The sequence below is a fragment of the Ambystoma mexicanum genome, chromosome 3q, assembly GCF_040938575.1.
Source record: "Ambystoma mexicanum isolate Mex_15411 chromosome 3q, UKY_AmexF1_1, whole genome shotgun sequence".
NCBI lineage: Eukaryota > Metazoa > Chordata > Amphibia > Caudata > Ambystomatidae > Ambystoma > Ambystoma mexicanum.
Genome location: NC_090926.1, coordinates 254,656,460 through 254,682,958, shown reverse-complemented (window position 1 = coordinate 254,682,958; position 26,499 = coordinate 254,656,460). Strand labels below are relative to the sequence as shown.

Below are 26,499 nucleotides of genomic sequence, written 5' to 3'. Positions count from 1 at the left end.
ACTCAGTCTGCTTTCACCAAAAACATTTTATTGGAGAAATACCAAATAGTATATATATCTCATAACAGGGGTGCATGCCGGTGTTACCCTACACCCCCTTTATGTGCATGACTCATGTCTGTGAGGGCCAGTTTGGTTGGGCCCTTAGGTTCCTGTTTCTGTATGACTCATAAGTGGGAGGCGCAGGATGGTTGGTCCCTGGAATTCGTGTCATTGCATGACTCATTACTGAATCTGGTGGCCTATCTTTCCCTGCTTCCCCTCTCCTCATTGCGACCATTCCGTCCTTTCCGTCCTGGCTACTGTTCCTGTCCTGCACCTGCGTTACCTCTGCACAGACTATCTACCCCCTCCTCTGTGCCACTCCTGTGGGCAAAGCCTACAATCCCATAGGCGTGCCGCGTGTGTGTGTGTGGAGATGCACTGAGCAAAGTATAAGCGGACCAAGCTATGCCGAAGATAGATGCTGGCGCTATCCATACTCTTGGAGCAGCCAATAAAGTTACCTGCTTTCAACTCTTGCTTCCGTACTTCCTGCACACCACAGCGGCAACCGTCATGATGACTCTAGTATCCTCATCCTGGCTAGTCTTCATAGCGACACTTGTCACTCTCTTGCAACGCGACCTGCCTTCTAAACCCGAGACTCATCTGCACGTCCTGCTGTGATCTGTAGGGGGTGGCACTTCCTCCTCCATTTCTGTAGATGTCGGAAGTGCTTGCTAAACCATGGGTTCAATGGAAGTCACAATTCAGCATATGCCAGGGAACAGTAGCATATTCAGGATTTTAAACAGGCTCATTTGACAATTCTAGATTGGCACTCAGGGTGCGGTGTTGAAGGCACAAGAGAAACTGGTGGATGTGGCAGGGGCGCACACTTTTGAAGAAAAGGGTGCGTTTTCCTTTGTTTTAATAGAAACATTGCTTTATTGCAACATAGACTTTACAAGTATACATTTCGCAGCAGTGCTTGGCCTCCAATATACCTTTTAATAGGCAAAAGAAACATTCTGTAAATAAGCTGCAATTTGTGTCACCATTTTAGGGTCAGGCAGGGTCATTCTATTGGCAGCTGTATTACCTGACCAAAATCCAACATGGCCACATGTCTTCCAGGTATCCCATTACAGTACACCTGCAGGTAATTGTCACATCAGAGCCAAGAGCAGCAGTAGCTCGTTCTATGTGATATTTCTGCATTTTGAAGGCTGTTATCTTGGTTGTTTTGGTGTAGCCTCCAAAATGCCAAAATATCAGCTATCGGGCCCCGACCCGCTCCCCTCCTGGTGGTTTTGTTAGTAAAACGGGGGGTCTTTAAACTGCAATGTACAGGTGGCTAATTGGGGTTTTGTTGTGGTGATTAAGGTGGTGAAATTGAGTATTAGTCGATAGGGTCAGTGGTTGGCCCTGAAAGTTTTCCTTTTCGGGTGCAAGCGCATTGGGGGGTGATTTGCGCTGAGAGGTATGGAGCTTCTTCATAGTTGTAGCGGGCTGGTGTTCTATGTTGGATTTCTGTTACTAAACAAGAAGGGTAGGGGTTCTTCTAAAGTTTTAGCGGTGCCTGAAAGTGTTATATTCTAGGTATTGGTATCTTTCTCTGAGTATCTTGAGTTGGTTTGGAAACGGGCACTCAGGAGCCAGTGTGGCATTCACGCAGGGTTTGTCTGTGTGTTTTAGTTGGTTGAACAAGTGTTGCTGTTTCTGCTGTTTGTTGACTGTTGGCTAGTTTCTGTTGATTATGCAGGTTTCTAGATTTGTGTTAAAGTAAATAAAAAGGGATTTTACCTGAACTTGGCCACCCATGAATCCCTGGAGTTTTACTCCAAAAACAGGAAATTTGGCATTTACTCCTAATTTGTTACTGATATTAATTTAAAAAAATCACTGCATATCCTGCCTATTGAAATGTATTAGGTTTATTAGGTTACTATGGGCCTCACCACGAGTTGGGCGGTAGCCCTTAAATGCAGCGGTAACAGTGTTACCAGTGCTTTTACCACTCCGCCCAATCTCGAGTCTGGCGTGTGGGTAAACACGACAGAAAAATTAAAGTTTTCGGCGCAATTTCCAGGTGGTTATTGCACCAAAAATTCCCTTTTGGGTCCAATGAACCCAGTGGGGAATGGGGAGTAACGTTTAGAGCCCAATCTGTGATTCAGCAGGAATACCGCAGACGGGTGGGCGCTAACGCAAATAAAGTTGGCAGTATCCCAGTCGGGATACCGCCCAACTCGTGATGAGGCCCTATATCTGACTTTTCTTATGTTGTATCTATCCATTTCTAGTATGTGATGTGACAAGGTCAGTAAACAGACCTTGTCACAAGGGGATGGGAACCCTTCTTAGCCTGGGGTAGGAGGCATCCCAGGGTAGAAGCCAGTTCTACTCCAGAGAGGGATGGTGGCAGTTCAGAGGGGCCCAATTCCTATCCCCTGCCCCAATTGCCTGTTTGTATCTGAACGAGACCACTTTGTATCACTCCATACCTTGGAAAACAAATGCTTTTCAGTCTTATTTCTATCATTACTGTCAACCACACATCTCAGAAACATGGGTAGACAGATCTATTTGAATACTGCAAATGAAAATGCAGAATCCTAAAATGTCAATATTTGTTTACCACAATTATATGTCGGAGAAGACCCACCTATCCCCCCGCATGTCCTCCATGCTCCCCTTAAATTACTTATTATCTACACCCCCTGCGACCCCTATATAATTGTGCCAAAATGCACAGTTAAGATGTCAGCATCTTCAAATTCAGTATTTTAGACCGCAGAATTATATGGTGATACCGGGTGGACCCCCCTGAAGAGCTTAACCCATCATAGCCTACTGAACCAGCACTCCGGTCAGCAGAGTTCTATGCACCAAGAGTGGTAAACAAACCAGCGATTCAAGAGAGAGGATCCAGGCATCCGCAAGGAACGCGGCCCTCCCCAAGAATCTGCAGCATACGCCACGCTTCAGCAGCAGTGACAGAGCCCCCACAAAGAACGTTATATAATTCTGCCGCAGATCGCCTTGCGTCAACCAATTGTCTGACACTTACCTGGGAATTCGCCGAAATGTGGCCCACCAACACGAACTGGTACACTCGCCAATTGTTGGAGCATGACATCCCCACACGGAAGAAAGGGGCAGGGCTTAACCATCTTTTTTCAAATAAACAATGGCCATTGTAACACCTCCCAGGCAGGGAAGACAGAACTTGATTGGTTAGGGCAAGAAGTCCAATGGGAAAAGGTGAAGGGGATAAGAAAGGAAACAGGAAACTGGAAGGTGTGGGTTATTCAGATAGGGCCAGAGGAGGGGGAAGTGGCAGACCAAGAGACCAACAGGAGGAAGGATGGTGAACTGGAGTGTGGGGGAGTTCAGAAGAAAAGATGAGGAATTGGTTGAGGAGAGCAAGTTTACTGTGTGGTTATTGTGTGCATGAGGTGAGTGAGTGTGTTAGAAGGGGCAAAGGGAGTAACTGGACGGGGATTGAAAGAGTGAAAGGAAAATGACTGAGAAGAAGATAGTGTGGAGAAGGGAGTAGTAGTGTGGAGGAGGCAGCAGTAGTATGGTGAGCAGTGATGTGAAGGTGGGAGCAAAAGTGTGGAGGGGGAGTAGAAGTAGTGTCGGGGTGGAAGTAGGGGGTGGGAGACGGAAAATTAGCATGCAGAAGGAAATAGTGCGGAGAGGCAGAAAGAGGACATACCATCGGAGGGTGGAGTAGGCAGTAGACTAGGAGAGGGAGACACACATCGGAGGGAAAGATAATGAAGACGGATGAGAAGGGAGAACAGGGTGGAGGAGTTAGAGGGAACAGATGGCGGGACGAGAAGGAGAGTAGAGACACATAGGGAGAAGAGCATCTGGTGTGATAGGAAGAGCTCCAAATGGGGCTCGAGTGTCTGCAAGGCACATCCCTATACATCTCTTAGAGCTAACAAGAACATGAAAACTAGCCTAAAACTGTCCCTGAGCGAAATTATATAGACACAGTGATAGCCTTTAGGATCTCAATACAAGCAATGGAGTATTTAAATTGTAGGGATACATAGGTGGAATCTAGTAACCAGGGAAGCCTGGATGCCTGGGCTAAGGTAGGCACTGCTTACCTAAGACAAGAGAGCCAGGGACAGCAATGAGCGCCCTTCAAAAGATTTTAATAAAGACCCTTGAGCCATCTCTGGGAGTGTTCTTAAGGCCATCTTTGATGGTGAAGAGATCATGTAGGTCTGGCATTATTGGTCTAACCCTTTTCAGAATTTTTGTGGCCCTCTGGGGCATGATTTAGAAGTGTTAACCCCTTCTCTCCCTACCGGTACTATACTGAGTATATGGTCTTACATGTGTAGTAATTGCTCTATTGTGTACTAGATCTTGTGGGGATTACAGTGACTGTTTAATGCATTGGCTTTTTTGGTCCTGAAAATGACTTTTGTTGATTTCTAGGGTTCCCCTTTTACTCCCTACTGTTGACCCTTATATGTATTGAATTGACCACCAGGTTTAGGTCAGACATTTGGTTCCATGTCATTTCATCGCGTGATGTATTTTACCGCGATAAAAACCCCTCAAAAAAACATCCCGCGACGAAAGGACGCCGTACCAGACATTTATTTTAGGAGTGGGAAGGTTCTCTCCAAGGCCTTTACTGTTTATATTGCTCTTGGTTATTGAAACTAAAGTACTTGAACTTTGTGTGTTTTATATGCAACCCCATAATGAGTATATATTTTCAGTTTATCTGTGTATTGTCATTGGTTGTATACTAATTGACCTTTTCACAATTGACCTCAGGAGAATTGACTTCAGGAGAATTGACCTAATTTAGAAGGTCAATTAGGACATATGTGCAAGGGAATAACCCCCGCAACCCCCACCCAATCCAAAAAACCCTGCAAACCCTCCACCCAATCCCCTTATATTATTTTTAATCCAAAACCAACCCAATACGTATATAAAAAAACTAAAATAATATAAAGGTCATTTGTGCAGAAGGTCAATTAGGACCACTATAATTAGGCCAATTAGGACAAAAGGTTAATTGTAAAAGGTCAATTTGGGTAATACCTTGTTATCTTTTGGGTATTCTTTCGGGACCAACTATACCTGTCCACCAGCCTTCATCCCTTGAGTGAAGCCTGACTGCTCGCCCATAGCTAGCTAGAAAGAGTTTTGTCTCACTTTTGGTTGGACCCCTGCCATTAGGGTAGACGGTTTCACACCCCTTGCCAGAGGGCTGTGGAAAAATCTAACAAACGGTACCCTTGAAGTTGTGTCAGGCCAATTGGAAAGCATCTTTACTGGCAACGAACACTGTTTATCGCAAAACATAGAAGCATCCTCTGTTCTTCCTGGATCAGAATATGCAAGCTGCTGATGACACCCAGTCATCTGGCTGCAACGCCTCCTAAATCTGTGCCAAAAATGCCATCTGGCAAGTTCCAGAGTTAGAAACTGATCACGAGAGTAAAACTCCACGATGGGTTTACCCTCAGCCTCCTATTCATTTTGGGGATTACAAGCTTTGTGAGGATAGCTCAGGACGACGCAGAGCAACACACGTTCGATCCCCGGGTCGGCGCTTAGAAAGCTCTGGGTATTAAGGGTGTTATAAATAAGCAATTACAATTACAAAGTAGATGGAATAAAACTTGTATTGGTCTGGAACTCGAGCTATAGCCTGAAGGTATAAGGGGCATTGAATGTAGGTGCAGATCAGCAGTGGAGACACATCTCCCACAACCAACGCATCTCTTGAAAGCCGGTCGTGTACGAACTGTGGATAGAGAGATGGCTGATATGAACATCTTGTTCAGTAATATCCAATTGGAAAGAGAAATAGGCTTAAGATATTCCCCTCAGACTACGGAAAAGGCAAAAAGGAACATCACAATTCACCTCAGAGGACCACAATGAGCGGCGACTGAGGGAAGCCCCTTCCTTACTTGCACATAGTCTGGAAAAAAGGTTCCAGATATGGCATTTGGTGATGTCGTATTTATAACGGTGGGATTGGCATTTAGAGAGTTGCGGGGTGGGGCCTGTTCTAAAATGCTTGAAGTAACTGCATTCTTTTATCAGTGCTTTCCAGGCCTGTGTCAGTGGTGTAGGCAATTGCAAGCCAGTTGGGCTGGAGGGGGAGCAGAGTGACAGGAAACAGTTTACTAGCCGGATTAGGGATCTGCTGGATTCCAGATGGCAGCGAGTCTGACAGTGAGGGCATGTAAGGTCCTGCGGGGCATAATGGCATGTTACATACACTCAGTGCCGCGAGCGAGATTGCACAGGATGTGTCCAGGCACGTTTTTTGGCCGGGGCGAAGAGGACGGATGCCCGGAACGCAATTGCCCTGGGGAGCACAATTGCCCTGGGAGGGGAAATTTCTCTCACGGGTGTGATTGCCCTGGGGGACGCGATGCAATGTTATGTGGGCCAGAGAGGGTCTCTGACCCCGGGCCACCATTTATTTTAAGTTTTGCGCTGCTTGGGGGCATAAAAACGCACCTCTTGGTGGTGGCCGTCTTTGTCATCCAGCCATCCTGCAGGATCTCACCACGGACGAAACAAAGACAGACGGCTGCAGTTGGTGTTCTCGTTCCCAACTTCAATTGCTCTTTACTCCGACAGGAGTGGTGCTATATTTGGCTTGATGGCCTTGTACGTGCCTGGTGTTTTCCAAAGGTAACAATGAAAGCTTAGAAGCCTTATCTTTGCTCAGAAACGGCTGCAAAGTCTGAGCAGAGTCTCTGCGTTTGTGCAGAGCCTGTTCCGGCGGAGTTGCCCTCCAAGGCTTCCCCTTCCTCTCCCAGGTGCAGGCACTTGTTCTGCAAACTTTCCAAGCGGGCAGATTACATGTTCTCAAGCTCGTGCTATCACTTCGGCATTAGGGTGCCGCTCCCCGAGCGACATCGTGCTGTGCTCGGCCACATCTGCAGCGATTGCTGTGGCCGCCTCCGCTCCCTATTCTTCTTCCGCCCTTACACATTGCTGACTTGCAGAACACACTACATTTCACGGCGATGCCTGTTCACCCGCAGTGTTTCCTACTGCGAGATCGATCGCTAATTACAAATAATGATTCGTATTGGCCTCCTTCCAGATTACTACGCCAGGTTTCAAAAGTACCTAAAAACACATTTCCTCTGCCTGAAGAATTAGGCCACTCTGCAGCTGGACCTTAATGCAGCGTCCATAGGCTCCAGCTGTGGTTCGATTAACCCCTGACCCACCTCTTTATGTTCAGTAACTCACTCGTTCTTGGGTGTCCTACAGGTGCAGGCACGAGGGCAGAGCAAAGTCTGGTGTAGACGCCCTCACTAGTACCCCCACTTCCTAGATTTCTCGGGGGGGGGGGCGTGATCCTGCTTATGTTACTTTCAGCTAAGAGCAGCTTTTGCACAGAGAATTGCACGCAGAATGGTCCTGACGTATGCCTCGTGGAGAAATGGGTAGACATTGGCAGGGCAGTTTCTAGTCAATTTGGTGCCCATGAATGTAATAGTAGTCAATGTTCGGAATCGCCAAAACACCATACCCAGTTTTGCACGCTGCATCGACACACATACAGTTTACAGTTTATCGCACATGTATTTGTTTTCAGTATAAGCTAGGCGCAAGCCTATTTCTAAGAGGCCTCAATTTCTGACGAGAAGGAAAATAATGGGTGGAGCGCTGCCCAGGGTCACACAAGCACACAGGGAGCCAGACTGCTCATGAAGTTGAGCGATTTTCTCTTACCAGAACAAACTGAAAGGGATGCTACCCATCGCCTCTTGTACAGTGCTGGTGCAGATTAAAAGGGAGCGCTGTTATACATCTTATCCTTTCCACTACACAAAGAAAGGGATGTGGGCGAGTGTGTACCCAATGAAAGGGGCACTGTAGACCTTGCCATGCCTCCAGCCTAGGTTGAAAGATTCTGGTAAATCATCACACTGAGGACACTATGATAGATTGTTGATGGAGGGAGACTGTTACTTGGGGCTTTCAGGGTGCTGGTATTAGGGGGCTGGTAACCGGGACGTGGATGGTACATGGAGGGGGTGATAGAGGAAGTAATGACTCATAGTCTGGTGTTGTTAAGGGTCCAGGTGTCGTGGCAGCGGTGCTGCTTGCAGGCTGGTGATAGTGGACTGGGTGATTTGAGGTTGTGTGGAAGTTGGGAATAGTGCTGGTAATGGGGTGAACCTAGGTTTGCTAAAGTTGGCTGGTTCCGGCAGACATTGCAAACCCCCCTGGGTTCATGGTTGTCTTCCTGATTGACTTTTAGTGCGGCTTTCCACCAACATTTCCATTGAATGGACAGGTTTAAACCAAGTTGCTGCGAATTAGTATAACAATAACACAGATTCTCCTTATTTCGTAAGAATCTCTGATTGGTCAGCAACCTCCCCAAATCTGATTTGAAATCGATGTGGGGAGGCCAAACCTCCTTCGACTAAAATGGATAGAATTACAGCAAATCAGATTTGTTTTTCTCCACAAGTATCGGAAGTGACTATAATTACATCAGTCCCTTTGATCTCCATGTTATCTGCCCGTATAACTTGTAACATCACCAATTCTGACTTTACACCCAGCCACCTCCAGCTGATACGTTTCCCAAAATTCTGCCCGACAATCATTAGAAAAAAAATCACCCAATTTCAAGATGGAGTCGATCATTGGCTTGCAAGGAGAGTAGATTAGAAAGCTGGAAATGTGGGCAGTGTTTGGTACTGGGATGGTGGGAAGCATGGAGGTGGGTAATTGGGCAGCTGGCCAGGTCTATAGAGGTGGAGGTACCGAGGCTGATAATGCAGCTGACAGTGAAAGCTCAGCTGGCCTAGTTCGGGGAGTTGGAAGCTATGGTAGCTTGATACGGGGAGGCTGGTGGCCTGATGCTATGGAGCACGGGCAAACCTTTGGGTTGGAATCGAAGAGAGGGATTGGTGCTCAAAAAGCCGGTGTGCGCATGGAGGCGAGCAGAGAGTGGCAGCAAACCTGGTAATGGGCATGAGGGAGGGGGGGGCGCATTTTAATGTTTTGCCCTGGGTACCATATGGAATAAAAACTGCCCTTGATGTGCCTACTGCAGGAATAGCTCAATGACAAGTGGACCCTGGGGAAAGTGGCGGAGGAGGGTCTAGTGGTCATTTCTGTCCATTTAACAAATTCTCAATTTTAAAGCTTTAGCCCTTATGAGATTTCTGCGTTCCACCAACAGCTAAAACCGCACTTTACCATTGGTACTGTTGCCTCCTTAACATGCTGTTGAAACTCGCGCCCAGGAAGAAAGTGCAAGTGAAGCCCCATGATGCAATAGCTCCATATAAACCTCCTGGAGCTGAGAATGGCGTCACTTACCCTGAAGTCGTATGAGATGTTGGTCTCCAATAAGACAGTTTTCATCCAGACTGATAACCCCACAACATTGTACTGCTCGAAAGATGGTTCACACGTTAAGTGCTTGCTTCAGACATGGGGGCCAGTCCTCCCTTCTCAAGTTTAAATCCCATCAGGGCTGACTCAGTCCTTGATCCTTCCATGGTCAATAAATGGAGTACCATTACATTGGATAATCATAACACCTGCTATAACCCTTTGAATGTGGATTTACAGTTCCCTTTGGACAATCTGCAGGCTATGCAAACCTGTAGAGCTCTCATGTTGGCATGTATGGCCGGCAGCTGTTCAGAACACTACATTCCAAGGCTACCGGCAGCGTGTACTGTACCTTCAGCCAATTCCCAGCAATCGTCCAGGTGGATTTATATACTAATAACTTATGTATGCTTATATATACTTCAATTCAGGGTATGGATAAGGGTCAGATTGCTTTACTGATGATTCTGGACCTCTCAGCAGCCTTTGACCTGGTGGACCATTCGATTCTGTCCACCAGGTTAAAAGAGAATGCATTATTTTCTGAAGAGGCCATCCAATGGGTAACATCCTTTCTAAAGGATAGGCAAATTAGAGTTGCCAGTGAAATAGCAGAAGCCGATCCCGTGCTCTTACTATATGGAGTTCCTCAGGGAGCATGCGTGTCTCCGTGTTTCTATAACTTCTTCATGAGCCCCTTCTTCCAGATTCTGGAAGAGGAGGGGATCGTGTTTGCAAACTACGCGGATGACACGCAATGCATCCTTCCTATTTCAGGAATACATCAAAAGGATGAAGCCTCCATTAATAGAATCTATGCGAAGATCCAAAATTGGATGGTAGCTAACTGACTGGCCCTGAATAGTGCCAAAAACGGAGCTCCTTCTGGTAGGGTCGCCAAACAAACTGGACAAACTAGTCAAGGAATATAAGAACATTAACCTGGACAATTGTGTCATTAATACACTGTCCAAGGTTAAGACGCTGGGCGTATGTCTGGATAGACACTTAAACATGAAGGCGCAGGTAAATAGTCTCGTCTCGTCAGCCTCCTATTTCCTCAAACTCTTCCGCCATCTTCGCCCATTTATTTCTGAAAAAAACTCAGAAACCTTGGCTAGAGCCATTATTGGCTCAAAATTAGACTATGGCTGTAGTCTCTTGGTGGGCATTCCTCAGTCGGAGATTCATCGCCTTCAGGTCATCCAAAATGGGGCAGTAAGAGTAGTAAAGGGATTGAGAAAAAGAGATCATGTCTCGGAGGCCAGAAGGAGTCTCCACTGGTTACCAGTTGGAGCAAGAATTCAGTTCAGGCTCCTTCTGATAACTCAAAAATGCATTGTTGGTCCAATGCCATCGTATCTGAAGGAAGCCATAATCATGAAAGACAAGCGAAGGTCATTGAGATCAGACAACTTGAACATACTTGTGGTTCCTCGGCACAAGACCAATAAGACAAGACAAGGGTCCTTTGAAGTTGCGGCTCCTACAGTTTGGAATGCCCTCCCTACTCACATAAGAACTCTGGCTTCAACAGAACTTTTTTAAAAAAAGCTGAAAACACTGCTCTTCGTGTAGACCCGTGTCAGTATTAACCATGGACTGCTTTAGATCTTGATGTATATGTAGTTCTGTTTCATGTTTGTTAGTCTGCGCCCATCAGCCTCTGGGTACCAGGTGCGCATTACAAATTTATTAACATAACATAACATATTATGCAAAGTGATGTGGGTCATAATAGCTCTATAGACCACACCCTCGGCACTAACTGAGCATTATGTGCTGGAGTACCTTATTAAATGCCCTTGCTGCACCCTGGCCTTTAACTCCACCGTCAAGGCTCATGGTACGTCCCTTGGACAATGGGGGGGGGTCATTGCCGGTTTGCCGGTAACCCGCCCGTAATACCAGCGGGTTACCGGCAAACCCACCTCACCATTACCGGCGCCCGATAACCTGGTGTTACCGGGTAATTACGGGTGGCGACAACGGCAGTGAGTTCCTCCATGGAATGGATTTGCCGCAATCACTGGTAGTACCGGTGCTGGTGATAGGGGCACTTCTTTGCCAGTAGGGGCCTGAACTCCTGGCAGGTCAGGCCTGCTGGACGTTCACTGCCCCTACCGGCAAACTCGGAGTGTGTCTGTCTGGTAAAAATGCTGGATCCGATATTACCGTCATTTGTTCCAGCATTATTACTGGAATGGGACACTCATAATGAGGCCTAATGTCTACAAAGCTTAGGAACTCTTCATGAGGTGATAAGTTATACTGTTATGTCATCATTAGTGCTAACCATCATATCTCGCATTTAAGAACAAAGGACCACACTACCTCTCTTACCTCTCTTACATAAACTGCTGCACCGCCATTATCTCTTGTCCACTGCATGCTATCACACCACCCTATGTAGTGAACTGTGCCTTTTTTCGCTGATACCTCTCCCTACCCATGACACTCTGCCTCGCTGTAAATAACTGTAAATGTGCTGTACTCTGCTGTATATTGCTGCATATTGGCATTATTGTAAATTCACTGGAGGTCATTACAACCCCGGCGTTAAGGATTAACGACGGCGTTAACCCTTAACACCGGATTCCCACTTTAACGCCTGCTTTTGGCAGGCGTTAAAGTCCATGGCGCTAACCCGCCATGGTGCTAATTACGCCGCCGTAATTTACGGCGGCGTAATTAGCACCTTCCCCACTCCCATTATGCCCTATGGGGCAAAAATGGGAATGGGGAAGGGAAAATGGGAAATGGGGATTTCTCCAGCATGGGGTCTGGCATGGATTCACATGCTCATGAATATTCCCCGTCGTCAGGCTGGGAATCCTCGGTAAAGAAAAAACCAGTATCAGTTTCGTTTCTGATCTGTCTTTCGTAGTAATAACCAATCACTGGTCTCTGCGTCATACTGACCACAGCCAATGACTGCCCTCTACCTAAGCACCGCCTCTGGCAGCCATCTTCAGATTTTTACCGCACGTTCATGTGTTGGGATCCTCGTGCTATTGCTCTCGAGCGTTAGTGCTATTTTTTCGCGCTTTTCACAAAAAAACTTCGATTCTTTCGGTCAAAAGAGCCTCAAGCTCCACCGATCCTACATCCGATCAACGGGGACCCGTGTCGGATTCATCTGTGCCCCTCAAGGGTGAAGATTCGTCGAGCTACACTTCGGAGGACTCCAGAAGCTTCTCAGGCCCGGTCTCGGAGATGGCCCAGGAGAAGGGAAGCTCGACGCCCGGAAAGCTGTTCAGGGTCTGCCCTGGATGCCAGCTGCAGAACGTCTTCAAGGAGGACGAACACTCTTTCTGCCTTTACTGCCTTCATGAGGACAAGACGCACGTGGAGAAGGACTGTGCGTTTTGCGGCAACATGTCGGAACGGACCATGAAGGACCGCCATCAACGTCTCGCCAACTGGCTGGAGGGTAAGAGCCCGTCTGGCGAGAAGAAGAAGAAATCCGAGCGGTCTTCTAAGACCTTTGAGGGCGCCCCGGCGACGGGGGCCCAACATAAGGCCAAGCACCGCGAGTCCGCTGGCACCGGGAGCGCCGAACGGTCGGGCTCTACGGGCGCCAGGCAGGGCGCACCCTCCCCGGCACCATCAACCACGAGCCAACGCTCTGGGTCGGGTAAGAGGAAGGCCGAGCACCCGGCGAAGCTCCTGGAGAGGCCCCGGTCGAGCTCTAAGGCAGAGGAGGAGCGTGGCAGTGCCCCCTCCCTCAAGGATAAGGCGGTGAGCGCACCTAAGGTGGTGAAGGCCTTGATCCATCCGACCAAGCCCTCTATCGAAACGGTCGCGGCGGCCCTGGCTCAGCCTGTGGAGGCTGCACCAGTGGCGGCGACCTCAGGGCCCAGAATCTCCCTGCCTCCTCGGAGGGAGTCTTCTTTTGTGCCCATCGATAGGACCCCCGTGAAACCCTCCGTGGGGAAGAAGAAGGGGGGGCAGGGCGTCGTCGTAGATTCGGCCTCAACCTCAGAAGAGGAGCTGATCGAGGTCTTAAGCCACGGCCTAGGCGTGGAAGAAGGCCAGCCCGTCGGAATGGACCCCGACGCAGGTGACGACGACGACATCGTCGAGGATACCGACGGGGCCCCTGCTCGCCCGTCGGATTCCCCTCTGCCAACGCCGCAAGACAACTCGGCGGCCATTTTGTTGGCCATACAGTCCTTATGCTCCGAGATAAGGACGAGGCTACCGTTACCGACGGAGGAACCTCTCCCGTCGGGGGATCCAGAACCGGGACCTTCTGGTGTTCCCCCTACCAAGAAAAGAAGGATCCATCCACCACCTCCTTTTCAACCGTCGCGCCCCGTCCAGCCCTCCTCCCCGTCCACCCGAGGGGATGATACGGGGACTGACACGGCAGCGACGGGTACGGACGACGAGGCATACGACGAGGATATTCCGTCGTCGCCTCCCACCAGGGCTTCTCCGCCCGACGAGATCGGATCTTTCCACTCCATGATCTCCAGGGCTTCTGAGCTTTTCCAACTCTGCCCTGAGGAGAAGAAAAAGGAAGGCTTCCTTTATCAGCGGCGCGAGGCCAAGAGGAAGACGGTCCTCGCAGTGCCTCTGTTGGACGACATTTGGGATGAGGGCCTTTCCCTCCTCAAGAACCCTTCCATGACGCCAGCTAGAAGAGACCGGTACGAGAAAAAGTACCGGGTCCCGGACACGGCCCCCCTATGCCTCCGGGTGCAGCCTACCCCGGATTCCGTCGTCTCCGCGGCAGCCAGGAAGAAAGCGGGGGGGGGTGCGGCCTCCACATCGACTTCCCCGCCGGACGGCGAGGGAAAGAAATTGGATGCTATGGGACGTAGAGTCATCTCGTCGGCAGCGACGACGATTAAAGCGGCCAACGCCTTGGCTATCGTGGCTCGCTACGACAGGGAGCTGTGGTACAAGATAGCTCCCCTGCTGGATTTTCTGCCGGACGACAAGAGGGCGGAGGCCCTGGAGATCCTGCAGGAAGGTGAGGTGGCCTCGGACCACGCCATCACCGTGGCGACGGACATCGCCGACACTGGGTTCCGCCAGCTGGGCAACGGCGTTTGCCTTCGACGTCGTGGATGGCTCAAAGCTACGGATTTCCGGCAGGACCTCCAGACCAGAGTCCTGGACATGCCCTTCGACGGGAACAACCTGTTTGGGAAGACAGTGGACGATTCCCTTCAGGCCATCAAGGCGGATACTGAGACGGCCAGGGCCCTTGGAGTCCTGCAGCAACGACGAATGCCCTTTCGGAGCGGCGGAGGCAAGGGCGCCTCCAAAGGTTCCGGCGGCGGTTTCGCTTCCTACCGTCAAGCGGCCCGCTCGTCGTCGCAAGAGGCCTACAGAGGACGAGGCAAGTCTAGCGGACCCCGCCGTCGTCGCCAAGGAGGTCAAGGCGGCAAGGCCGCGTCCAAGCAGGATTGAACCGGCCGTGGGGTCGGGCCCCCACCGAAGCACCCCGGTGGGAGGCCGGCTGGCGGGCTTCGTCAGCGTGTGGGAATCCATCTCCACCGACCGTTGGGTGCTGGACGCCCTGGCCCGGGGCCACGCGCTCGAGTTTCAAAGAAGGTGCCCGCGCGTCCCCCCAGTGGCCAGGAAAGAACTTCACGTCCCTCAACTTCTCCTGGAGGTAAAGGCGATGCTCAGAAAGGGCGCCATCGAACTCGTCCCAAAGAGGCTTCGGGGCTCCGGAGTCTACTCGCGATACTTCCTCGTGAAGAAGAAGACGGGAGGATGGCGCCCCATCCTAGACCTGCGACGTCTGAACAAGTTCATCAAGGCGCAGAAGTTCCGGATGGTCACCCTCCAGCACGTCCTGGGTCAGCTGGAGGAAGGAGACTTCCTATCGTCGTTGGATTTGGAGGATGCCTACTTCCACATTCCCATCCTAAAGGGGCACTGAAAATTCCTCAGATTCGTGGTCCAAGGGCGTCATTACCAGTTCAAAGCCCTTCCCTTCGGACTACGGTCGGCACTCAGGGTATTCACCAAGTGCCTCGCACCGGTGGCGGCGCAGCTGCGCCGCGAGGGGATTCACGTCTACCCCTACCTGGACGACTGGCTCATCCGCGCCAAGACGAGGGAGCTCGCCGTGGTCCACACGGCAAGGACCGTCCAACTCCTCACGGACCTGGGATTCTCCGTGAACTACGCCAAATCCCACCTGGTGCCCGCGCAAGTCGCACTGTTTCTGGGAGCGAGGCTCGACACAGTGTCCCTTCTGGCCTCCCCGTCGGAGGAGAGGACCAGGACCATCTTGGGCAAGGTGCAACGGATGTTGGTGGCCGACGCGGCCAAGGTGAGGTCCATCAAGTCCCTCCTCGGGATGATGTCTTCCTGCATCTACCTCATTCCCATGTGCAGGCTCCGGATGCGCCCGTTGCAAGAATTCCTGGATGCGCGCTGGATCCAGACGACGGGCAGCTTCGAGGAAAGGATCAAGCTCGACGAGAGTTTCCGACGAGCGATACGGTGGTGGGGCACCCGCGCGCATCTGACGGCGGGCATGGACTTCCAGACCCCTGCCCACCAGGAGACTGTGACCACGGATGCCTCCCTGGAAGGGTGGGGAGCGCACACCGAAAATCTGCACGCAAGGGGACTCTGGCTCCCGACGGAGAAGTCCCTGCATATCAACGTCCTGGAGCTCCGTGCAGTGTTTTGGGCCCTCTGGTCCTTCCTTCCGTCCCTCAAGGGCAAGGTGGTGAGGATCTTCACCGACAACACCACCACCATGGTTTACATCAGGAAACAGGGCGGAACCAGGTCCCCAGCGCTGTCCAAGGAGGCGCAGGACCTGTGGCATTGGGCCGTCGCCCAAGGGATTTTTCTGGTGCCGTTTCATCTGGCAGGGATAAAAAACACCATCGCCGACTCACTCAGCAGGGAGCTGCGCTCGTGCCACGAGTGGGAACTACGGCAGGATCTGGTGGATCGCCTCTTCCGACGGTGGGGCACACCCCAGATCGACCTGTTCGCGACGGCGACGAACACCAAGTGCCGGAGGTTCGCCAGCAGGTTTCCCCAGACGAGGAGCATGGGCGATGCTTTCTCGTTCCCCTGGGAGGGCCTGTTCCTCTACGCGTTCCCTCCCTTGCCTCTGCTAATCCGGCTAGTCAACCAGCTCAAGAGGTCACGGTGCAGGATGATCCTCGTCGCACCTGCGTGGCCGAGGCAGATATGGTTCCCGGACCTTCTGGACTTGTCAGCGTCCCCGCCGATCAAGCTGCCGGCGGACGCGGATCTACTCTCCAGGGAAGGAGGCGCCATCCTCCACCACGACCCGAAGTCGCTGAACTTGCAGGCCTGGCTCCTGCAGCGCTAGAGTTTGGAGGATACGACATACCGGCCGATTGCAGAGAGGTTCTTGCAAAGGCCAGGGCGTCCTCGACTCTTAAATGCTACGGACACAAATGGAAGAGGTTCTCTGTCTGGTGCCACGCACAGAAGATTAACCCTCTACGGATTACGGCTCCCCAAGTACTGCCGTACCTGCTGACGCTGGCCAAAGCTGGTCTGGCACACGCGTCCATCAAGATTCATCTTGCTGCGATCTCCCGATACACCAGAACCACGGGGCGGACGTCCTTGTGGTCTCATCGTCTGGTGAAAGAGTTCATGAAGGGACTGTTCAGATCGTTCCCGCCGGTGAAGGCTCCGGCCCCGGCGTGGGAGCTCAACGTGGTGCTGACCAAGCTCATGGGACCTCCGTTCGAGCCTCTGCACTCGGCCCCGTTGAAGTTTCTATCGTGGAAAACAGCTTTTCTTGTGGCCATCACCTCCGCACGACGAGTGGGAGAGATCCAGGCCCTTTCCTGCAAGGCCCCGTACTTGACTTTCCACGACACGAGGGTAGTGCTCAGGACGCACCCCTCCTTCATGCCCAAGGTACCGTCGGACTTCCATCTCAACGAACCCTTGGTGTTACCTGTGTTCTTCCCGTCGCCTTCGTCGCCGGCTGAGAGGACTTTGCACTCGCTGGATGTAGCTAGAGCGCTGAAGTTCTACGTGGACCGCACGAAGGGTTTTCGGAAGACGTCACAACTCTTTGTGAACTTTGGACCTGTCAATCAGGGGAAGGCTCTCTCGAAGGCTTCCATCTCCAGATGGCTCTCCGGCTGTATCATGTGCTGTCACCGGTTGGCAAACCGACCGCTGCCTGGCCGTCCGAGAGCCCATTCCACCAGAGCGATCGCAGCTACCACGGCGTTCCTATCTGGTGTGCCCCTGCTGGACATATGCAGGGCTGCTACGTGGAGGTCGACGCACACCTTCACGAAATTCTACTGCGTCGACCGGGATTCCAGGCAGGAGTCCAGGGTCGGCCAAGCAGTGCTGCGCAACCTGTTCGCCTGAGGTGAGCCTGGTGAGGAGGTAAGATGCTTAATGTTGAGTTGATGTGATGCTTAATGTTGAGCCTTTGCCACCTCCCGTGGTTGTGCATGTGTGTACTGCTATGTATTCTTTATTCATGAGCATGTGAATCCATGCCAGACCCCATGCTGGAGAAGGAACAAGTTACTTACCTGTAACTGTTGTTCTCCAGCATGGGTCTGGCATGGATTCACATGCGAACCCTCCCGCCTACCCCTCTGCGGCTCTTCACTTGGTCATACTGCCACTTCACGTGCTTCCAAATCTGAAGATGGCTGCCAGAGGCGGTGCTTAGGTAGAGGGCAGTCATTGGCTGTGGTCAGTATGACGCAGAGACCAGTGATTGGTTATTACTACGAAAGACAGATCAGAAACGAAACTGATACTGGTTTTTTCTTTACCGAGGATTCCCAGCCTGACGACGGGGAATATTCATGAGCATGTGAATCCATGCCAGACCCATGCTGGAGAACAACAGTTACAGGTAAGTAACTTGTTCCTTACCACCCCACTCACCTTGGAATGGGGCGGTAAATCCGCCATCCACCATGGTATAAACATAGTTTACACCATGGTGGTAAAGTTGGTGCCCTTAGCACCAAGGTTGTAATGACCTCCACTGCCTTTTATGTACCTCCCATGCTAACCCTCCCTAAGAAATGCGCCCAGATGCCCCTCGGCCAGGTGCGCAATACAAATAAAATAAATACAAATATCCCCTTTCCTTTGTCAATCCCAGTCCCATTCCATCCTCCTTATTTCCCTCTTGAGGGAGGGAGCTGGGTGGGCCCGGCGGGTGTGTGGCTGTGCGTGCCACAGGATTTCAGTACATGGCCTGTAGGTGTCTATTTGAATCCATAGGCGTATCAGGGGCTTATGGAGGAGATAGCAGGTGTCTGTATAGTCTGCATCTATTGAAGCAGAATATGTGAGTGGTATGGCTGAGAGCGATCAGTCGCACTAGGCAAGCAGGAGGTTGTTGGGTGCAGTGTGTAATCTATAGCTGTGTGCAGCACCCCAGTTCAGTGATGTAATGGAGGGTAAACTGGTAAACTGGGTCTGGTATAGAGCCCCTCTGCCATGTCGGCGGCCTTGCTGGGCTTGGCTCTGCAATAGAAGATGGGAGGCTGGCAGATGGGAAACCCGAGTCCTGAATGCTGGTACGGTTCTGTGCGGTTGTTGGCAGTGCCACTCGAGGATTTGTTATATGTGTGGGGTGGGGGCGAGGGGTCAAGATGTATTTGATGACCGCATTGGGGCACCAGGGCTGCTGCTGGTGTGTGGTTTTGTGATGGAGCTAAAGGGTTAGCGGGTCATGCAATGAGTTTTTCGCTGTGGTGAATGTGGTGCTGCGCTGTGGTCAATGTGGTGCTGGTAATCATTAAGCTGCTGTGCGCGTGGGGTTCCTTGTGCGCAGAGAAAAGGTGCTGCCGGTAGCTGAGAGGCGAGTCATGTAGTTGGGGCAGGGAGGGGAAGTTTGGAGTTAATGGAGAGTCCTGTTATTGGCAGTTAGGGCAAGACTGAACCGTTCCAGGTTGCCGTTGGTTCGAGAGTGGCCATTTGTTGGTTGCCATCGAGATCTTACTGTTCTATATTCCATGGTATAATTATAGGGTGTTGTCTGTGTTTGATAACCAGCAGGCAGGCGTTTGAGCGGGTGACTTGAGTCCGGCCCACGAGTTTCTTGAGTGAAGCTGTGAGCGCAGAATTTGTTGCATGTGTTGGCAAGGCTGACCGGAAAAGGGTCTCTCTCATCTCTGTTTCATTCTGGTTTGCATGGTTGGTCCGATGGAAGAGTGCAGCCTGCATGCCTATGTAAACCCTGCATCTCTACGGAGACTGCCTTGAGTATCCGGACTCCCCCATAAAGAGTATTGCAGTCCTACTAATACATTTTAGGACCATCTCGTTAAATTTGGAGAAGCCCTGCTGACAAGGGCTGGCCTGTCCCGATAGAATTGTGATACGCTTGTTTGGAAATGGTGACGCAGTGTCATCTAAAGTATAGCAGCGCTGATAGGAAATGCTCGCACCGTCCATTACAATAATCTGGTGTAATGTAAAGTGCTCCTGAGAGGCACCACTACCGCCATTTCGGTGGCATTTTGGCCCTATGATCAGAGCTATTCTGACAAGTGCTACCAGCGTCCCACAGAAAGTTGATCAGCTCAGATGAAAAGTGGGGGTTGGTGCATCCTTTGCAATTTGCAAATTAAAAGCGTCTGTTCGTGTATTTGTCTGACCAGCCACTAGGTGGCAGGGTTATGCGCCTCTACATTTGAACCTGAACAAAACCTGGTTGCTCAATCTGGGAGTTCCCCTAGAATCTAAAGCATCGTTCAGAGTTGTTTCGCGCCAGGAGGCTGCACATACATCCTGCAGACATTTTCCAAACTCTTGGCAAAACAGCCTGCGAATCTATGAAAGACACTGAGCTACAAAGCTATTCCTACAGGCAATTAACATGTCTGCACCATGCCTGCGAGCAACCGACTGGCTGAGCCCTGGATTGCCTGCTCTGTATGGTAGACTGGTAACTGAAAGGGGGGGGTGCTAGGGGGAAGGTCAGGCTTCTTAGGCCCTGGTTTCCCTGCTCTGTATGGTAGCATGTTAACTGGGAGGGACAGGCTGCTTGTGCCCTAAATTCCCTGTATTGTATGGTAACTGGGGGGACGGGGGATTGCAGGCTGCTTGGGCCCTGGTTTCCCTGCTCTGTATGGTAGCATGGTAAGTGGGAGGGGCAGGCTGGTTGGGCCCTGAATTCCCTGATCTGTACGGTAGGGTGGTAACTGGGAGGGGCAGGCTGGTTGGGCTCTGGATCCCCTGCTCTGTATTGTAGCATGGTAACTGGGAGGGGCAGGCTGGTTGGGCCCTGGATCCCCTGCTCTGTGTGGTAGCATGTTAACTGGGAGGGACAGGCTGCTTGTGCCCTAAATTCCCTGTATTGTATGGTAACTGGGGGGACGGGGGATTGCAGGCTGCTTGGGCCCTGGTTTCCCTGCTCTGTATGGTAGCATGGTAAGTGGGAGGGGCAGGCTGGTTGGGCCCTGAATTCCCTGATCTGTACGGTAGGGTGGTAACTGGGAGGGGCAGGCTGGTTGGGCTCTGGATCCCCTGCTCTGTATTGTAGCATGGTAACTGGGAGGGGCAGGCTGGTTGGGCCCTGGATCCCCTGCTCTGTGTGGTAGCATGGTAACTGGGAGCGACAGGATGTTTGGTCCCTGGCTTCCCTGCTCTGTATGGTAGCCAGACTGCTTGTGCCCTGGCCTTGCCTGCTCTGTATGGTAGCATGGTAACTGGGAGGGACAGGCTGGTTGGGCCTGGTTTCCCTGCTCTGTATGGTAGCATGGTAACTGGGGGCGACAGGATGGTTGGGCCCTGGGTTCCCTGCTCTGTATGGTAGCATGGTAACTGGGAGGGACAGGCTGCTTGGTCCCTGGTTTGCCTGTAATGCATGGTAACTGGGAGGGACAGGCTGCTTGTGCCCTGGCTTACCTGCTATGTATGGTAGCATGGTAACTGGGAGGGAAAGGCTGCTTGGTCCCTGGATTGCCTGTAATGTATGGTAGCATGGTAAATGGGAGGGACAGGCTGCTTGTGCCCTGGCTTACCTGCTATGTATGGTAGCATGGTAACTGGGAGGGACAGACTGCTTGTGCCCTGGCTTCCCTGCTCTGTATGGTAGCATGGTAACTGGGAGGGACAGGCTGCTTGGGCCCTGGATTCCCTGCTCTGTATTGTAGCATGGTAACTGGGAGGGACAGGCTGCTTGTGCTCTGGCTTCCCTGCTCTGTATGGTAGCATGGTAGCTGGGAGGGACAGGCTGCTAGTGCCCTGGCTTACCTGCTCTGTATGGTAGCATGGTAACTGTGAGGGACAGGCTGCTTGTGCCCTGGCATCCCTGCTCTGTATGGTAGCATGGTAACTGAGGGACAGGCTGCTTGTGCCCTGGCTTTTCTGCTATGTATGGTAGCATGGTAACTGGGAGAGACAGGCTGCTTGGTCCCTGGATTGCCTGCTATGTATGGTAGCATGGTAACTGGGAGGGACAGGCTGCTTGTTCCCTGGCTTACCTGCTATGCTATGTATGGTAGCATGGTAACTGGGACGGACATGCTGCTTGTGCCCTGGCTTACCTGCTCTGTATGGTAGCATGGTAACTGGGAGGGGCAGGCTGGCTGAGCCCTGAATTCCCTGCTCTATATTGTAGCATGGTAACTGGGAGGGAAAGGGTGGTTAGGCCCTGGCTTCCCTGTTCTGTATGGTAGCATGGTAACTGGGAGGGGCAGGCTGCTTGTGCCCTGGCTTCCCTGCTCTGTATCGTAGCATGGTAACTGGGAGGGACAGGCTGGTTGGGCCCTGGATTGCCTGTAATGTATGGTACTGTATTATGCATAGGAGGGGCCATCTTCTTTCGTCCTGAATTCCCTATATCTATGCAGTTGTATGCCTGGGAGGCACAAGCACGCTGTGCCCTTTATTACTTAATGTACTGTGTGGTAGCTTTCTTGGCAAGGACCAATGTTAGGATGAACTCCCAGTACTATGTTTAGCGCCTGGCATTACCTTCCCAAACCTAGGCAAACAGGCTATCCTTAATCTTGCCTTCGCTCACCTTGTGATAGCTGTGTTCAAACGATCAAGGCTAGCTTTTAGGAAGGGGAGTGGGGTCCACAGGAATACAGAGTAATTGGCTGTTATGTGTCAGGTAAGCTCGGCATCAAGGTTGGTTTTGTACGATCGGACCGAAAAAAAGGTCCGACCGTACAAAAAGCCTGAAAAATGCTACCACCAAAGGTTCTAACACCAAAAGTTCGAACCTATGGTGGTAGCATTGCAGGTAAGTAAACAAAAAAAAGAAAAGAAAGACTGCAGGGGTGTAAGTATGTAAGTGTGTTCGCATGAGAAAGGTGCAAACTTTTGGTAGGTCGCACCTTTCTCATGCAAACTTTCCGGCCGTGGCAAAATCAGCCGCGGTCGGATCACTTAGAATCTCAAAGTTTAAGGTCAAACTGTATCTTAATATAACACGTGTATCGATGTGTGCTCCTAGGGTGCTATAGGATATATTTTCACTCAGCCAGCGCTGTCTTTCATAGACAAATGTCAGAGAGATGGACACTGCTCTGATTAGGAGAGCAGAATACTGGTCCTTGTATTGTGCGGCCCCCCCTGGCAATCGTATACTCTCTGTTCATTATAGTGTCAATCTTGAACACAGGAGCTTCCTTCGGGGCCACTCTGTAGTCTTTTCAAAGAAGAGACAAGTTTTGGGAACCTTGCGGTTGAGTATCTTTGGCAATTTCTGGCCAAGGCCAGTCAATTATCGAGTCCAATTAAAAGTGGATGGTCACTAGTGGCCATTCCGGTGTTCTGGTGGTGCCGTGCCACTTTTTATGCAGTTTGGGTGACTCTTCAAGCAGTCAGAGCACCTGTGGTCCACTACAGATGTCTCTCACTCTCTCTCTTACTTGGGTAGACCTTTGCCATCAGGAAAGGTCTTGGCAGGCTGTGGGTAGCGCTTGCCAAGATCCGTCTGGGAAGGGCCTCACAATCGGTCTTTGGGCTGCCGTCTTACATCCCCAGGTATTAAAACAAAGAGTGTTCTCTTTTTGGGTATATATTATCTAGGGAAGTATCCCAGGCCCCAATCACAAGGTTGCATTCTGGTGGCTACCCAATCAGTGGGGCCTCTAAATTCAACTTTCACAGTCTACTTCTTGGGTTTTCTTTGATGTGTGGATTTAGGTTTAACTCCAGACACTACCCATGATCTATGGTCACTGCTTGGGGACCACACAGCGTATAAGTATCTAAGCAATAATCAGGTAAATATATTTATCGAAGCAAGGTAATTTGGGGACCTAGCAACTGGGCCTTAGAAAATCACATTAGAGGTGTCTACCATCAGAAAATATATAACTAGCTTAAACGCACGATCATATAGTGACTGAATGATATATTATATTTTGTTTCACCAAATTCATTATTTGATCATAGCTTAATAGTAATAGTGTGGTAACATTTTACATTATTATAACAAACAATTTGTAAAAATTAAGTCATAAACATTAATTTTAGTAAATCATTTTGAATAGTAATCCATTGTTATAAAACAAATGACATTCACATTATTTACTGTAACACCATTAAACAAAATAACTGACAAGAAGTTTCAAAAGCTATCAACAAACCTCAAAAGATGCTGTGTAGATGCTGTATGCTCTCAGCGCATTTCAAGGATCTACTAGACCCTTCCTTGCAAGAGTAAACTCTTGTTGTTCTCTGACAATTAGAGAGAAAATCTACACTTCTAACTTGAACATCATATCAAAGTTTCTACCAAAGAAAATAATGAACCGCACGTACCTTACTTGTAAACAAACCAATATCATGTATGTTTCAAAGCTGTCCTAATTTATAAAAATAGTTAATGACAATTAGTTGTTACTTTCCTATTAGAACTACCCAAAGTTGTAGAAATTAGTCATTTGGTTCTGTTCTTCACACTTGGAAATCTCATGCATGGGAAACGTTGGTGATTTGCAGAAGTAAATATTGGTACAAATGAACAGGACTTATCCGTCTTTCTAGAAAATAGTTCATGTTGTGGTACTAACTTTAATTCATAGCAATATGCACAAAAGCAAGGTATACATTTGAAGTCAAAGCAAACTATTTAACTTTTGGTAGTGCCAACTGAAGATATCAGATGCTTGATAAGTCCAATACTAATTGAAATGGACATAAAGAGTGGGGTATCCTTGATGTCCATCTGGTTTTGGTGTCTTTGTTATTTTTCTTAGTTTTTTTCCACCTTTGATTTTTTTCCTCCTTTTTACCCTTGCATATGTTGATTTTAGTAATCTCAAAACCATTATTACAAGATAAAGGCCATTTCCGTTGGATATGACCTTTGACTTTCACTCGTTGGCTGTAAGAAATCAAGTTAGATAAATCTGTAACCAGAAAATTAAGTTTACTGTGACCTACGCCGTGACACCTCAAGGTTTGGGCATATAACAAATGCAATAAATAAAATAAATAATCTATTGCAACAATTCATTTTTTATTTTATTTTATAATGTTTGGATTGTGGTGCCTATCGGTTGAATGGTGATTATGTATACCAGTGTTGGTTATGAATTTGAGTTTGATTTGAGTTTGATTATATTATATTAATAGTCATGCCGTTTTCTGCTCTTGAGCAAAGGACATGTGGTCCAAAATGCTTTGCACATTAATAAATTGGACCGAGTCGCAATATTATCATTGAATGTTGATGAACAGACAATAAATGGAAGTATTTATGGAAAAACATTATATTGACCATTTATTATGAACTGTTAAATGTCTTTGTGTTTTTTTTTCATAACCACTGGAAGGTGTGAGCAGGCTCTCAGTGGCCTGATTCTCCCCTGATTCATTTGCGACGTTTTGCATCAACGTTGGGGGCGGTGGTGATGCACTCAAAATTGTTATAATTCTTTTATCTAGATGAGCACAGTTGTTTAGAGCGTCATTATTTAAATGTTTGAGGTGTGCTGCTTTCTGTTCACAGACCAATATAACAAATGGGTATCTGCCTGCATATATCATCTTGCATGGATCACATATGTTATGTCATGTTAATGGGCTTTTCTACTGTGAATTGGAAAAGAGATTGAGTACTGAATGTAATATGTTGTGAAAGAGACAGCAATATGAAAACAAGAATGATTAGGAATGGCATAAAAAGAACTTGAAACATTGACTAAACTAAAGAACAAATTATAAACTGAAGATTAAATTAGACATAGCTGAAGTTATATAGACAAACATTTGAGAGGCGACACAAACTCTAATTTTAACGATAATTAATTTTCAGCCCTGAAAAATCTCAGCGTGGGTAGTCAATTAATCAAAAGGATGTCCACGTGGTGAAACACATGTTGGCCTGTTTTGTTTCAATTTAGATATCTTTTGTTCCAATTTAAGATAAGATTGATTTGTTACATAAGATTGACTAAAGGAAAAAGGTATTCTTCATTTGCCAGGATAAAGTTACTCTGTTTTTTGTACTAACTATTTTAGCTTATTGGCATTGGATAATTCCAGCTGGAAGTATAATTCACTGTTTTGCATAAGAAAAGCACAAACATTACTTGTGCCAAAGCTTTATTTCTAATATAGTATCCTAGTCTGAAATGAAGCGCAGCAGAAACTACCACGCGACTGAATCCCCCACTTCATAAAGCTTAACTCTCCTTGGGGTAGCACTAGCCTCGTGCCCCGGCAAGCCCACTACTCAACGTGTCTCTGTACCTTACCCTTTGCCTTTCCTTCCCCTCCCCCACCTGTCTTGATCACAGAGTATCTCTTGTCTCGTTCCAGGTATGGGAAAATCGTCTCCACCAAAGCCATTTTAGACAAGACCACCAATAAATGCAAAGGTGAGTGTTGTGTCTGGTTGTGGGCTGATGTGCCTCCGCTGTGCCTCATTTTGTCCATGTCCAAATGATGCCTCTAGGAAGTGTACCAAGGTGCTCATTCCCGCACTGTGTGCATGCCTGCCTTTCTTACGTCACATCTTTATCCATCCCTTCATCTTGCTCTGCCTACCCACCTCTCTATTTCTCTCTGGTTCTTTCCCATTCATGCACTGTGTATCTGCAACTATTTCTTACCCACCTTTTTGTTGATTCCCTTTTCCCATCCTCATCAAGTCGTCATTTATTTTGCACCTTGGCTGGCCCTGCTCACACCAAAGGTAGCAGTATGGAA

The 26,499-nt window shown here is 49.3% G+C and overlaps 1 protein-coding gene across 3 annotated transcripts in view; it reads left to right on the top strand.

The window, feature by feature from the left end:
* Positions 1-26,499, top strand: part of RBMS2 (RNA binding motif single stranded interacting protein 2) — a 502,218-nt gene that overhangs the window by 277,576 nt on the left and 198,143 nt on the right. For all 3 annotated transcript variants that reach the window (XM_069653688.1, XM_069653686.1, XM_069653687.1), the window contains exon 3: positions 26,110-26,168. In XM_069653688.1, coding sequence (XP_069509789.1) covers positions 26,110-26,168 — 59 coding nt within the window. The remainder of the gene's footprint in view (positions 1-26,109; positions 26,169-26,499) is intronic.